The sequence below is a fragment of the Stegostoma tigrinum genome, chromosome 21 (genome assembly GCF_030684315.1).
Source record: "Stegostoma tigrinum isolate sSteTig4 chromosome 21, sSteTig4.hap1, whole genome shotgun sequence".
NCBI lineage: Eukaryota > Metazoa > Chordata > Chondrichthyes > Orectolobiformes > Stegostomatidae > Stegostoma > Stegostoma tigrinum.
In genome coordinates, this window is record NC_081374.1 from 17294338 (window position 1) to 17308466 (window position 14129).

The 14129-nt window shown below is 40.4% G+C and overlaps 1 protein-coding gene and 1 long non-coding RNA gene across 2 annotated transcripts in view; one reads left to right on the top strand and one right to left on the bottom strand.

The window, feature by feature from the left end:
- Positions 1-5145, bottom strand: part of LOC132210801 (uncharacterized) — a 40062-nt gene extending 34917 nt beyond the window's left edge. Inside the window, exons 1-2 of the long non-coding RNA XR_009446990.1 lie at positions 5093-5145; positions 3538-3621 (exon numbers count right to left, since the gene is read on the bottom strand). This is a non-coding gene — a long non-coding RNA (uncharacterized LOC132210801). The remainder of the gene's footprint in view (positions 1-3537; positions 3622-5092) is intronic.
- A 108-nt stretch (positions 5146-5253) lies between these two features.
- rassf5 (Ras association domain family member 5) overlaps positions 5254-14129 on the top strand; it is a 110578-nt gene continuing 101702 nt past the window's right edge. The window contains exon 1 of the mRNA XM_048553277.2: positions 5254-5785. Within this exon, the coding sequence (XP_048409234.2) occupies positions 5293-5785 (493 nt within the window). The 5' untranslated portion in view covers positions 5254-5292. The remainder of the gene's footprint in view (positions 5786-14129) is intronic.

Below are 14129 nucleotides of genomic sequence, written 5' to 3' on the forward strand. Positions count from 1 at the left end.
GTACCACAAGAGATTTTATTAACAAGGCTTTCTACAAATTGCATGACTGGTGATAACTGCTTGATATTTCTGTACACCATTGTTGGGATTGTTTTGAATAGAATATGGCTTGGAGAGTTTTTGGTTTTTATCTGGTCTTCAGTTAGGGAGATAAGAAGTCTGCATGGAAGGGCTGGCAAGCTGATCGCTCCCATTTCAGGGAAGAAAACTCTCTTGTCAAATTCGGGGTAAAATCTAAGTGTTCTTCTGGAAGAGTGATTGGAGAAATGTCTCAATATCGTTCTTCCTGAGTCAGCTGTGCCTGTAAGACATCTGAGATAACTATACGACTAGTAATTTGACCACACATGACAGAACATCAGAAAAACATACTTTGGAATATTCTGGTGAAAAAGGCAGAAGATATCAGCAGTCATAAGTCCCACTCCCAAACCTTGCATCCATTTGCAGGGATGGGATTGAGGGCTATTTGTAGTTTGCACGTGCATGTTTTATGGAGGTACCTGTGCATTTACATAATCAACTGCCTCCGCGGATCATTATGTGTGGAGAAGATAGTGTATAAAAGACGCAAAAAACCCTTTACAATTGTCAAGACCTGTCAAAAAGTATCAGCCTGGCAAGTTCTGTCAAGAAGGTTGGTATGTCAGGATTGTCAAGAAATGTTGAGAAATGTGAACAACTATCCAACTGGCATACGGGAAGAAGTGTTCACCTGTCATGAGCTGGCGAGACCTGTCAAAATGCATTTTTATGAGTTAAAGTGCTTTTTTAAATAAAGTATAATTATCAAACGAAACTTCAAGTAGTGGAATTTTCTCTTCTCCTGTGTGCATTAGTTATTATGGATACTAGCTCTGTTGATATGGAGGGTAAAGGTGGAAAGGATGATGGTTGGAAGTAGATATTAAATTGCTTAAGGTTTTTTGAGAGTCCATTGGGGATGGATAGAAGGGTATAGCATAGCAACAGGGTATTAGGAACCATGGTGAATGGGTGGAGGAGTATACCATGGCAAAGAAGGTACAAGGAACCATAGTAGGTGGGTAGGGGGAATTAGGTGAGAATCGTCAAGTACAGGAGTATGCGGGTGAAGTGGAGTGAGGGAAGTGGAAGGGGTGAAGGATAGAACAATGTTTTATATTTTATTATTTTACTTAATTTCTGACAACCACTGAAAACACAGGGCAGGCTTTCTACCTGGCCCACTTTGGGAACTAGCAGCCTTCACAGCTCTTCCAGAGTTGCTGGCTCAACTCTCAATCTAGCCCACAACCTATATCTACCCCAGTCTGAAAATAGGAAACGTGGCTCACTATTTTGAAAGATCAGGTTCACAGAGGTGGGATTTCTCCCAGCTCTGTGCATATGATGTGGGGGCAAAATTAGGACCTATGCTTCTATTTATAAAGCAGAGATCCCTTATGCCTAAATAGTTGCTTTGTTCATCTGCACTGCCACCTGTAATGAATTGTGCTTGAGCACGCCCAGAACTCTTCCTCTACTCCCTCATATTTTATCATTTAACATGAAATATATTTCTAATTTTTCTTACCCAAATGCACTATATCTCATTTGTATTGAGTTTTATTTGCCTTGTAAAAACCGAAAACTGCGGATGCTGTAAATTAGGAACAACAACAAAGTTGCTGGAAAAGCCCAGCAGGTCTGGCAGCATCTGTGAAGGAAAAATCAGAATTAATGTTTCGTGTCCAGTGACCCTTCCTCAGAACTTTGTTTTAGTTCATTTGCCTTGTGATTAAACATTCCACCAGTCTATCAAAGACTGCTTAAGCCTATTACTATCTTCTATACTGCAAGTTCCATGTCATCTGTGAATATCAAATCAGTGCCCTGAATTCCCACAAATTAATATAGATCAAAAAGAGAAGTGGTTCTAGTACTTAGCCTTGGGAATTTCACTATGTATCTTCATCAGTCAGAAAAACTTGCCATTCATGCTGCTACTGACCACGATATCCCATAAACCTCAATTTTGCAAAGAAGCTTTTTATGTACTACATTTTCAACAACGTTTGAAAGTTCATATACACAAAAACAATTCCACAGTCTTCATTCAGCCGTTCCGTGCTCTCATCAAAAAATACAAGCTTGATCATTGAACATATTTTGCCATCAATAATCCTGCCAGTTCTCTGTTATTCATCGATGTTTTTCCAGTGTGGCATGGTGGCTCAGTGGTTAGCACTGCAGCCTCACAACACCAGGGACCTGGGTTCAATTCCAACCTCAGGCGACTGTCTGTGTGGAGCTTGCACATTCTCCCTGTGTCTGCGTGGGTTTCCTTCCTTAGCCAGTCCAAAGATGTGCAGGCTAGGTGGATTGGCCATGCTAAGTTGCCCATAGTGTTCAGGGGTGTGTGGGTTATAGGGGGATGAGTCTGGGTGGGTTGCTGCAAGGGGCTGTGTGGACTTGTTGGGCCAAAGGGGCCTGTTTCCACACTGTAGAAAATCTAATCTAAAAAGTAGCTGTCAATTTTCTCTTGGATTATAGATTCTGAAAGCTTCCCTACTATTGACTTTAAAATATCTGGTCTGTGATTGCCTATATGATTTATCCTTCTCCCCTTTTTTGAAGCAGGGTGTTATCATTTGTAACCCACAATTCTTCACTCAGCAAAACAATCAAGGACAATTGGAGCAATTCCCAAATATAACTGAATTAAAATGAACTATTCTTCTGCAATTTGATTTTCATTTCAATTTTGCTAAATCTACTCCTTTTCACTCCTTTTATTCTTCTTTCTATATCTCTACATTTTGTTTGACTATCAATTCAGCCAATTTTCTTCTCACCTTCTCAATGAGTATTCCTCCATTATAAAGTGATAAAGTCAAACAGATATACAGCACAGACGCAGACCCTTCAGTCTAGTCCATCCACGCTGACCAGATATCCTATATAAATCTAATCCCATTTCCCAACATTTGGCCCATATCCCTTGAAACCCTTCCTATTCATATACCCATCCAGATGCCTTTTTAAATGTTTAATTGTACCAGCCTCCACCACTTCCTCTGGCAGCTCATTCCAACCTCTGCATGAAAACGTTGCCCCTTATGTCCCTTTCATATCTTTCCCCCAGCACTAGGCATGTGACCTCTAGTTTTAGACTTACCCACCCAAGGGAAAATACCTTGCTTATTTACCCTATCCATGCCCCTTATCATTTTATTAACCTCTACAAGGTCATCCCTCAGCCTCCAAAGCATTGGGGAAAATGGCCCCAGTCTATTCAGCCCCTCCCTATAGCTCAAACTGTCCAGCCCTGGCAACACCGCTGTATATCTTTTCTGAACCTTTTCTAGTTTCACAACATCCTTCCTACAGACTGGAGACCAGAATGGCATGAAATACTCCAAATTCTCTTTCATTAAGGAGATGATGTTTACAAATGATATTGACATATGGCGTCCTCATCAAATCAATGTTCTTGAAATGCGAGATACACAATATTGAAATAATAATCGTGAGGGTGGAATTCCACTTAATAATGTTCCATGCTGTGAAACTCACCATTGCAGCGTTTTCTGATGTAAAATGTGTGTAATTGCACACATAGCTATGTCTCGCTATTCTGAGGCAACACAGTGAATTAGGCTGTTAATGGCAGAAAGAAAAAAATGAGCAGAAAAGAAATTTTAAAACAGTAAACTAAAGTTAAAAAGTGAGGACATTTTAAAATGAATAATACCAAATAGCTTCTCATGTCGACAAATAATCCCCACTCAGATGTTCATTAAGTTTTAAAGTAGGTAACTAGAGAGAAGTGAAACACCACACCAGATAGAAAGTAATGACGTTCTAATAGACAGTGTTTTTCATGATCACCAGCCATATATCTTAAAGCACAAGTAATGATGTCCTTTTGAAGCATTCTTATTGTAAAATTACAGGAAAAATTGCAGCAATTTTTGCATTGAGAATTCCTATCAACAACATTGTGATAGCAACTAAATAATCTCTATGGCATAGAGTGATAAATATTAGCCAGGTAATTGGGGATAACTGCGCTGTTCTTCAAAACAGCATCATGGGATCTTTGATGTCCATCTATGAGGCCATGTGGGTCCTAATATTACATCCAAATGACAATGCAGCATTCCTTAGAATCGCATTGGACTGCCATGTTTAGATTTCTGTGCTCAAGTCCTTCAGTGGGAGTTAACCTCCTGAAACCAAGGTGCTGTCCAATTGAAGGAGATAATGGGAACTGCAGATGCTGGAGATTCCAAGATAACAAGGCGTGGAGCTGGATGAATACAGCAGGCCAAGCAGCATCTTAGGAGCCCCTAAGATGCTGCTTAGCCTGCTGTGTTCATCCAGCTCCACACTTTGTTATCCGCTGTCCAATTGAATCTCACTTTAAGAATTGTGTTGTTTTGAATGTTTGGAGTGGTTATGAGCAGTGTTAAAAGAAAAGGGGCAGCGGTAAGGTGTAGAATGGGGCTCAGTCCTGATGCTCATTTGACCAACAGTTCTGGGTGAGCCTGTATTCACTGGAGAAAAGAAGAATGAAATGCTATCTTACTGAAACATGTAAAATCATTAGCAGACTTGGCAAATGCAGAGACGTTGTTTCCCCTTCTTGGAGAGTCTAGGACCAGAGGCATAATCTCAGAATCTGGCTCATTTAAGACAGAGGGAGAATTTTTATTTTAGAAGGCTGTTGAGGCTGTGTCATTAAGTAAATTGAAGGCTCAGAATATCAGACTTTAAATATCAGACTTTAAATCAGTAGGTGAATAAGGGTTTATGGGGAAAAGGCAGTAAAGTGGAATTTAGGATCATCAATGGTCTCATGGACTGGCAAAGCAGGTGGGTGGGCTGAATGGCCTTCTCCTGCTTCTAAGTGTAATGGCTTTCCGGTCGATGACCCGAATAGCCTCCACCCGCATCGTTAGAGTTGTGCGATTCTGAGTCAAGGTTGACAGGCAGATTTCCCTGAAATCTGGGGTTAAGTACAAGAAAACAAAGAGAGAAAAAAAACCCGACCTTTCGGTGGGGGGGGGCGAGGAGTGGTGTGGGGGAGGAATTTCAAACACAAACCCCGAGTGACGACGTGCTTTACCCGAACGGAGCTAACTTCCCCCGTGACTGTGGCCTCGCGGCTTGTCCACTGCGGAGTGGCGAGGAGGCAGGGCGCGGGGGAGGGACGTAGGGAAAGCACGCGCCGCTCTTTAAAAGGTAGCAGTGCGCGTTCAACGCCTCCAACTGTCAGCTGCAGGAGCTCTGCGCGAGAGCGTTTGGTTGCGCCGATTCATTATCATCATGCCCATAGCGTCAGCCTCGCAGTCGGCGGCAGCACCGCCGTTGGGAAGGGCATACTTCGCCGCGTATCCCTTCGCCCAGCTGCTAGAGGATTTCACCCCCGGCCACCAAAGGCCGGGGCTACCGAGACGTCTCTCCGGTGACATGCGGTCCGGGGAGCTCATCCTGCGCTGCGTTCTGCTCGGGGGCAACTGCGGCGAGATGCCGGCACACTCGACCAGTCCCGGTCTGGTCAAGATGGCCAAAGCAGGTGGAGGAGCTGGCGGTGGTGCAGGAGCCGGAGGAGGAGGGATGGCGCAGGGACGACGAGTCAGGGTGAAGCAGGCTGCGCATCGACCCCGAGATGTCCGGACCATCTTCCTCCAAGCGGAGGATCCCAGAGTCCCGGAGGAGAAGGGAGAGGGACATTGCTTCGGTCGATGTTCCGTGTACACTTGGTGCGACTATTGTGGCAAGGAGATCCCCCTGTGCAATGAAGCTGTCAGGTGTAAAAGTGAGTTCCTTGCAATTGTAATTCCATGGCTAATATACTGATTGGACTAAAATCGACAATCGTATTTGAAGTTTGTATTTTTGCTAAACATTGACTTTACTAACTATCTGACACGTGACATCTTCAAATTTGTTATTATGCATCTATGCAATCTAACCGTAAACATGCATGTATTGATACTGACACTGTTCCCACGCCTCTGCTTGTGTGGTTGTGAAGCAGTTTGTTGATTTCAGTCATGTGCGATCAGAGTTACCTCGATTTTCCGATTTTGACTTCATTTTCTTCAGCACAAGTCATCCATACAGAAACAGCTTCGCCTCACCCTGTCAGGTAGAAATCTGGAGTAGGAGGGAACTGTGTTTTAGTGAAATATGCGCGTGGTAACAATACATTCGTGATCTCTTTGTTCAGCTGACAGAACCCATCTGGTTTTGAAAAGGTAAATCAAACTGTGGAAACCCAATCCATCAAAAGCATAATAGTGTGATTTTTTTTTTCCAGTGGACTTTGAATTCCAAACCAGTTATGGTCAGCTTCTTCCCATGGAGACCCCACCAGTGCAGTTTGGATGTGGGAAGACCAACGACAGCAGGGGGTGAAAGGCAGGAAACCTGCAGAAGTGAGAGGGTAGAGGAGATGAGCAGCCTTTGAGCGTGCCATCCCATTTGGGATCCCAGCCTCCACATTAAAAACTTTGGAGTATTCCAATTCCTGTCCAGAAATATCACTATTGTCACAATTTTTGGTTGTGCATTTCTGTTGACATTTACTGTTGCAATTGTTATGTAAACATCATTTGCTCTTGCATTGCTAAGGGGGTTGTCACAGATCTTGACAACTAGCTTGCTGTGTAGAGCAAGTTTCTGAAACCTCCTGGCCATGTAAAATCCTGTGAGCGTTTGTCTGTCTCTTCTATTGACCCTAGGAAATGCAGAGGGTGTTGGAAACTTAAGAAACGGTAGTTTAATCAAAAGAATTTAGTGTGGCAAAATACTACTGGATTTTGTGCTAAAGGACAAATAAGTACGTAAGGAATAAAATTATAGTTTCACTCCAAGAACTTCAGAAACTTTCTCTTGTTTAAGGTTTTAGCAAAGAGTTGTAGTTCGGGTTGTGGGTGAGATTGTTGACTTGCTTGCCGAGCTGGCTTATTTTCGTTCATTTTGCCACCAAGCCAGGTAACATCATCAGTTAGGCCTCCGATGAAGCAATGTTGTTTCTACTCTGCTTGGAATTTATCCTGTTGGGCCCATTGTGGCGAGTAGTCATTTCCGGTGTTGTTTTGTATGGGTTTGTATGTGGAGTCCAATTCTATAACATACATGAATATCAGCAAGCAGCAAAACAACATGACAAACTTCCCTTAATATCATTACACTCTGACAACAAAGATCATCAGTTCAACTGGGACAACATAACCATAGTAGTTCAAACCAAACAGGCATACATAGGAATTCCTAGAGGCATGATTCTCAAATGTGTAATGTAATCAGCAAACCTATAGAATTGGACCCCACATACAAACCCATACAGAACAAAACCCAAAATGACATTATTCACCATAATCGACCAGACAGCATAAATTCCAAGTGGAGTAGAACAACATTGCTTCATCAGAGACTTGACTGATGATGTTACCTAGCATGGTGATAAATCATCTGAATGAAGACAAGCCAGCTCAGTGAGCAAGTTAACAATCTCACCTTTCTCTTGCTGATTATACAAGTCAGGGAAATATACTTTTTGGTCTATAGATTGGGTTGTGTAGCTAGACAATTTTACATTATATCCAAAACAGTAAGCATTTCTGTTTTTAGAAGTTTTATTTTTTGTTGTGTATGGCTAATATATTAAATTTTTCTGAATGATGCAGTACATGCAATGGTGTGGCCCATTTCACAACAAGATCTGTTCCATTTGAACTTGATTGATTTCAGGTCATTTTAATACCATTTAATTACTGTCCAGTTTAATCCTGAGAAGCAGGGTAACTATTAAGAAGGTAATTTCAAATTAAAGCACATGCCTCCTGAGAATATCAATCTCTTAAAAAATAATTAATGATATGTGGTAATAAATGATGATAGTTGAGAATGCTGACCAATTTCAGATTAATTTTGGGACCCTGATAGTTTTAGTATGTATCTAACAGTCTAAGTGGCTTACCTGGTTACTCACAACTGGGGAGGAAAGTAAACTCCTATCTCTCTCTCTAATTAAAAGATGTAAAACCAGACACTGGGAGAAATTATAAAACAAGTCTTTGTTTTTTTAAAAAAATCTAAATTGATTTTCAGATTTAATCATTTATTTTGAAAATTCCAGAGAATGTGGAATAGAAACTTCACACAGGTCACCAATGATTTCCTGGAACTAGTCTGTCAAGATTTAGCACAGCTGCCACCTTGATGTCTGCTGGAATCTGATGGCTACCTGTCTCTTCGGTTGGAAAGTCCTGCTCCAATAGAGAGCACAGTTGTGTGATGGGGCATCTTGGTCTTTGGCATCAATGCACCTCACTTATCAGGAGGAAACAGCATTGAGAATGATAGACTTTGCATCTCTGATAACTTCTCTGCATCCTGATGGACTTACTGCTGCAACACCTTTTTTGTGTGGAGACTGTTTGACATCCTCCAAAGGTTGCTGCTAGTTGTGGGCTTGCTATTATATTTATTTCTTCTCATTTCTCTGCATCATCAGTGTACAACTGCCACTGTGAGGATGACACCTGCTGTCATTGGACTGTGTTTTTCTGGGGAATTTTAGATACAGAACTGGTCCTTTGTAGTTTGAACAGTCAGCATTTGCATCTCTCAATGCAGTGGACTTTGTAGGACTCTGATAGTGAGGCTTGTGGAATTACTCAGTACGTGGAACTTTTGACAAAGTTGGCCTTTACTCTGATGAATGCAGCACAGGTAATGCTGCACTAATACAGTAACAGATTACGTGCAGCTAGATTACAGGCCACCACCACTATCAGCACTTATCACCAAAAGTGAAGGCTGCAGTGCCTATTCAAATGTTGGTGAATACTTGCAGCTCAAGGCAAGAGGAATCAGCTTTGCAGCATAGTTTGATCTGTGAGGCCTTAGATTATCTTAATGTCCATTGTGGCCCACATGTGACTCTAAGATCGCCTTTGATACTACTGCTTTACAGAGGTGATTATGTTCAATTTATATTGAGCAGAGTCATTGTCAAGATTTCTTAATGAGTGAGTGTTTGATTAATCCAGTTGCCCCTGGAAGGGCCCCACATCACTCAAAAGTAAAGCCCGAAAAAGTTGTCTAGGATTTCAGTCATTTTTCGTTCCCATTGTGCATGGCAAATTTGGATGCAAGTGGAAAGCAACATAGGGTGCACTTCACAGTGAGTTAAAGGCTCAACCTAGTAATCTAAATGACCACTGTACCGTCCCCAAAAGTTTTGGTGGTCTTTTCTTTCTTGCACCTCCTGTCCACATAGTCTGGGCTTCCCTTTGTTTGCACCCAACTCTCTTTATTAGGTTTCCATCTCCTTGTATTTCCCCTGAGCCCTGGGCTTGCACTTTGGGTGTGTCAACCCTAATGTTGCACTGATGTCTGACATTGAGACACACGTGCCCACACAGACACAGACACAAACACTCTCATACTGAGACAGAGATACACACAGAGACAAGCAACCCATTGAAGTAGTGGTGACTGTCGATAACCTGCCTTGAATGTCAGTGAACAGGACTGAATGTGGCCCATGACCCACCCCCCTCACCAACTTAGAATTATAGTCCTGACTGATAACTGATCTCTTTGCAGCTTTTCCAGATTGGTTTAATTGAACCTGCAGGAATGACCTTGGCCCACTCCCCATCCAGTAATTAAATTGAACCCTGGACTACGTACACCCAAATGGCCAGTTAACTGTGTTCAAGCCCTAGATTGATATTGGATAATGGCATTGACTGATTGTGGTGGAACCCCCTGACTGAACGCTGTCTCCCTTGGCCTAGCTGAGGACTGCTCTCCTTAGACTTTGACACATGGTTTTAAACCCAAGCAATGTGTTTGCTCCATAAACTGTTGGCATATTTTCTAGGTATGATTTTAACTTAGCAAGGTGCAATTCAGCTACGCGTCCACTCCCTTGAGTGATCACTGCTGGCAAGAATCAGACACTGTCTCTCTTTTTTTTTTCTGTGTTAAAAGGCAAGGGACGATAGTACAGAATGAGGCAATACTGTATGAAAGGCATGATAAGGCAAAGATGTTATGAGTTTCTGAGTGAGTGAGTGCGAAGCGCTCTGAGATGCACTGCATGTGATGGGTCCCTGTCCCTGCACACAATGTGGCCTGGTAGCCACATTACGATGAAAGCACTCCAAATGTGCAGGATGGAAGTATTGAACTGTGATTTGAGGCCCTGAAATGTGCCGTGATAATGTGGTAATGCAGGTAGTTGTTGCCCATAGAAATTACCTTGATGCTTGGGAATGCTGTGCATAGCAACAGCAAACCAGAGCGACCATTCAGACTGTCAGGTTGGGAATTCCCACAGACAACCACTGATCCAAAACTGTCCAAAGTGGAGGAGAACTTGGGAAGGCATTGAACACTGTACGGAGAAACTGGAGGCCAGATGAAAGAAGTGCACTGCCACATCAATGCCTCTCCCACCCCTTCCGGTGACCACCATCTGTCCCAAGTGTGACAGCCTGCGGTAGCCACGTTGGTCTGTACGGCCACGTAAGAACACACCCTGAGAGTGGAAGAGAGTCATCCTCGTCTGCAAGGGATTGTCAATGATGACGATGTTGCCATCTTGTTTCTATCCGTTGCCTGGGTAGATAACAAACTGTCCATAAATGAGTCAAGATTAGGTAAGAATGAAATGTTAATGCCTGTAAATAAGTTTCTTGCAATCACTCTTCGCATTATTGTCTCTCCGTTTAAAACCTTGGTGAGAAATCAGACTTTTTTTCCTAATTCTAATATTTTTGCCCATGTTGTTCAGTGGATCGGAATATTCCACTCAATCTGTTTGCATTCAGTGCTGAGAACTGTGTTCACGGAATCCCCATTGAAGAAATAATGCATAGTTAAAAAAGCGAATATAACTCAACTCAATATATTTTCTTTCTCTCTTTGTTTAAAAGAGGTGACTGATCGGATGTTCACTATCAAAGTAAATGTAACGGATGATTTAGCTTTCTTCAATTGAATGTTCAACATATTTCGGGAGCTCAGATATTTTGGTAGCAGTATAGCATTGGTGTTTCAACATCTAGTTGCAAGAGTGTAAAAGAAAATTGAGTAAGGGGAAATATAATTCTGAATTTCTCAAGCTAGAATCCACTTGAAGATATTTGAGCATCACAAGAAGACCCTCTTTTCCACAAACATATTTTGTAGAGTTTGAGTCATTCACATCTGGTATGTGAGTTGAACTGTCCTGTGAGATGATGTGAAATTTGGCAAGGTGATTACATATTTCAGTTTTGAAAAATTGATTGAAAAATTTCTTGGTGGGGGGGAGCAAAAAGATTAATTTCCATAAGGCATTTAACAGCCTGCCTTTAAATAAACAATTAGAAGGACATCTGTCCGCATTCTATTGTTTGACCTCCGTTTTGCCTTGGGAACTGTTGTAATAGAAGTTAAATGCTTACAGCTTTCCTCTTTAAAATGAATAGATATAATGGCTGTGGGATGCTATTTCCTGAACTCTTAGAGTTCATAAACCAAGGAAAAGATCATTTAATTGGGTCATTGCATTCAAAAAAATTTAGTTGAAAATTGATGAAAGACAGATTTAAAGTCCAAAAAAAAGCTTGTTATTTAAATATTACCTATAATTAATTTAATTGTTTCTACCCAACATTTATTTCTTGGATTCATTTTCCAAATATGGCAACTTAACAGATGATTGATAATGTATACTCCGAAGATACTCTGTAAGCTTGTGATTTTAAATAAATCTGTTGGCTATAACCTGGTGCCGTGAGTTCTGGCTTTATGCAAATGAATGACAAAATTGGAACAAATTAAATCTCAGTCCACTACTTTGCCTTTTTGAAACTATAGCCACTTATTCATCAATATAGCACGGAGTGTACTGCCATTCTTCACTCCCTATTACCATAATCACTTCTTTATACTTTGATTTATGTGATCAACCAGTTTGACTTGTTTATATGTTACATATTCAGTAGTACTGTATAACTGCAATATATCATTTAAAGTTTGACAGTTATAATCTTATTACTATAGTCAAGCTTTATGATGACCACTCAAGGGACTATTTAGCAGTGACATTTCTTGACTGATTAGGATTTCATTACCGTGGACCTTTTGGACAGATGACCTCCCAGATTGTTCAATAAATAATCTCTGATCAGAGAGAATATGCAAGGAAGTGCTGATAATATTACATTGAAAAAGAAATTACTGTGGTGTGACATTAATTTTTAATATGCCTAGAATAAATTTTAAACCTTTAAGAACTGTTAATAATTCTGGCTCATGGAATGCCAAAACGGGGAACAAAAACTTAAATGCTAAAAACATAGACACAGTGCGTGATTGGTTTGGAAGTTGGAATTTAGACTACTTTAAATGCAACTTGCAAATGCTACAGATTATCTGAACCAGAACCTGTCAACAGATTAGCATTTATGCTCTTTTAAGGCGGGAATGTTTTTCTGGTGATTATATTTATCATCGCATATTTTATCTATGATTCCTACATTGTATAAGCTTATACATCTGATATAAAGCTGGTCACGTAGATTGTAATGGTGGTGATTGCCCATGACCACTATGAAAGTTTAGCATTAAAGAAAAGCTTCAGTTCTGAATTGGTGTTATTATGATACTTTGTAAACACATTAGATGCTCTTAGCAACATGTTCCAAAATGATAGATCAAATTGTACAGTGTGTGATACTGAGGGAATTTCTACTCACTGCCTAGGCACGTTCTGCCCTAAAATAATAACTGAAGAAGTTTGAGACAGTAGCTGTTGGAAAATCAGATTGGATTAAAGTAAATGATTTGGAATATGAGATGGGGCAGCAATATCAGTAATAACAGTATTTATATTCGGTAGAGAAAAAATGATTTTAAAGTTTTGTGTGAAAGCACTGTGTTTAAACTGCAGCTGAAATTTGCTGATCAGAGTGCAAAGGAAATGAGTGGAAATACCAGAATGAGAAAGTCTTTGGAAAATGCTGAGAACTTGAAGACAACTAGGAATGCTATGATGTTGGGATTTAAATCTTAGTCCACTCTAGACCAAATATTTTTATTTACCTCACTTATAATTGCTTTGAAATAAAACTGTCTTTTTCAAAAATGCACCCACAGAGATTCATTCCTTTGTTTGTGCAGCATTTCACACCCAATCATTGTACGGAGATAAATCACAGTGGCCTGGGCCAAACTAATTCTCTATTGCAATTTTGAAAAAGTGTTGGTCTGCTGGGAGAGGTCAGGTGTCCTGATGTATTCAATTCTTGTCACTTACGGTTGCCAAAGTGAATATAACTTTAACCTCAAGAGTGTGTTTTCCAGATTTCATTTGCTGAAGTTGAGATCTCGTGCTTATTTGCAAATTTGTTCAGATATGTTACACTGTATTATCCAAACTCTCATTTATATTTCTAAAATTCTTCAGTAATTTCATAACTTATTTAATGTTACGAACCAATCAGTGTTCCAGATTCAATATTGACATGGTTTGATTCTTATAACATTCGCCAGTGTAAACAAGAATTAAATATTAAAATTGGCCCAGACACACTGTCAAAGTCCACTCTCTCTCTTGTTCTTAGACCTGGGAAAATGGAGTATTAACTGACTATTTGACTAGTGTATCTATGACCTTTTGTGAATTACTGTGAATAAATGGTTTCTTCTGTTATAAAGATGTTATGAAAGTGCTTGAAGTCACTCACTGATATTATGTTCTTTTATTGCCAAATGAGTCTCGCTTATTTGACTAACCTAAGTACATGACATGTAAGCTACAAAATTAAAAATCTATTTTCCAGCAATAATGGAAGAAACAGACAAAACAATTTGGAGAACAGACTTGAGCAGTTAATCTAGGACCAAAAGCCCTCCAAAGAATCGTGTCCATGAGCCCAGCAGTCAAGCATAACACATTTTAATACTTGAATGCATTACACCAGTATGACATCCTACATGGGCGACCTAATGTTTAAAATGGTTTTTAAAAAAAATCATCATTAGTATATGAAATCTGGTTTGGGAGCATGGTTTTGCAATGCAACTTTTATGTTGTATTAAATACATGAACTGACAGCATTGTAAGGTTAAGCACTGAACTGGAGCCTTTA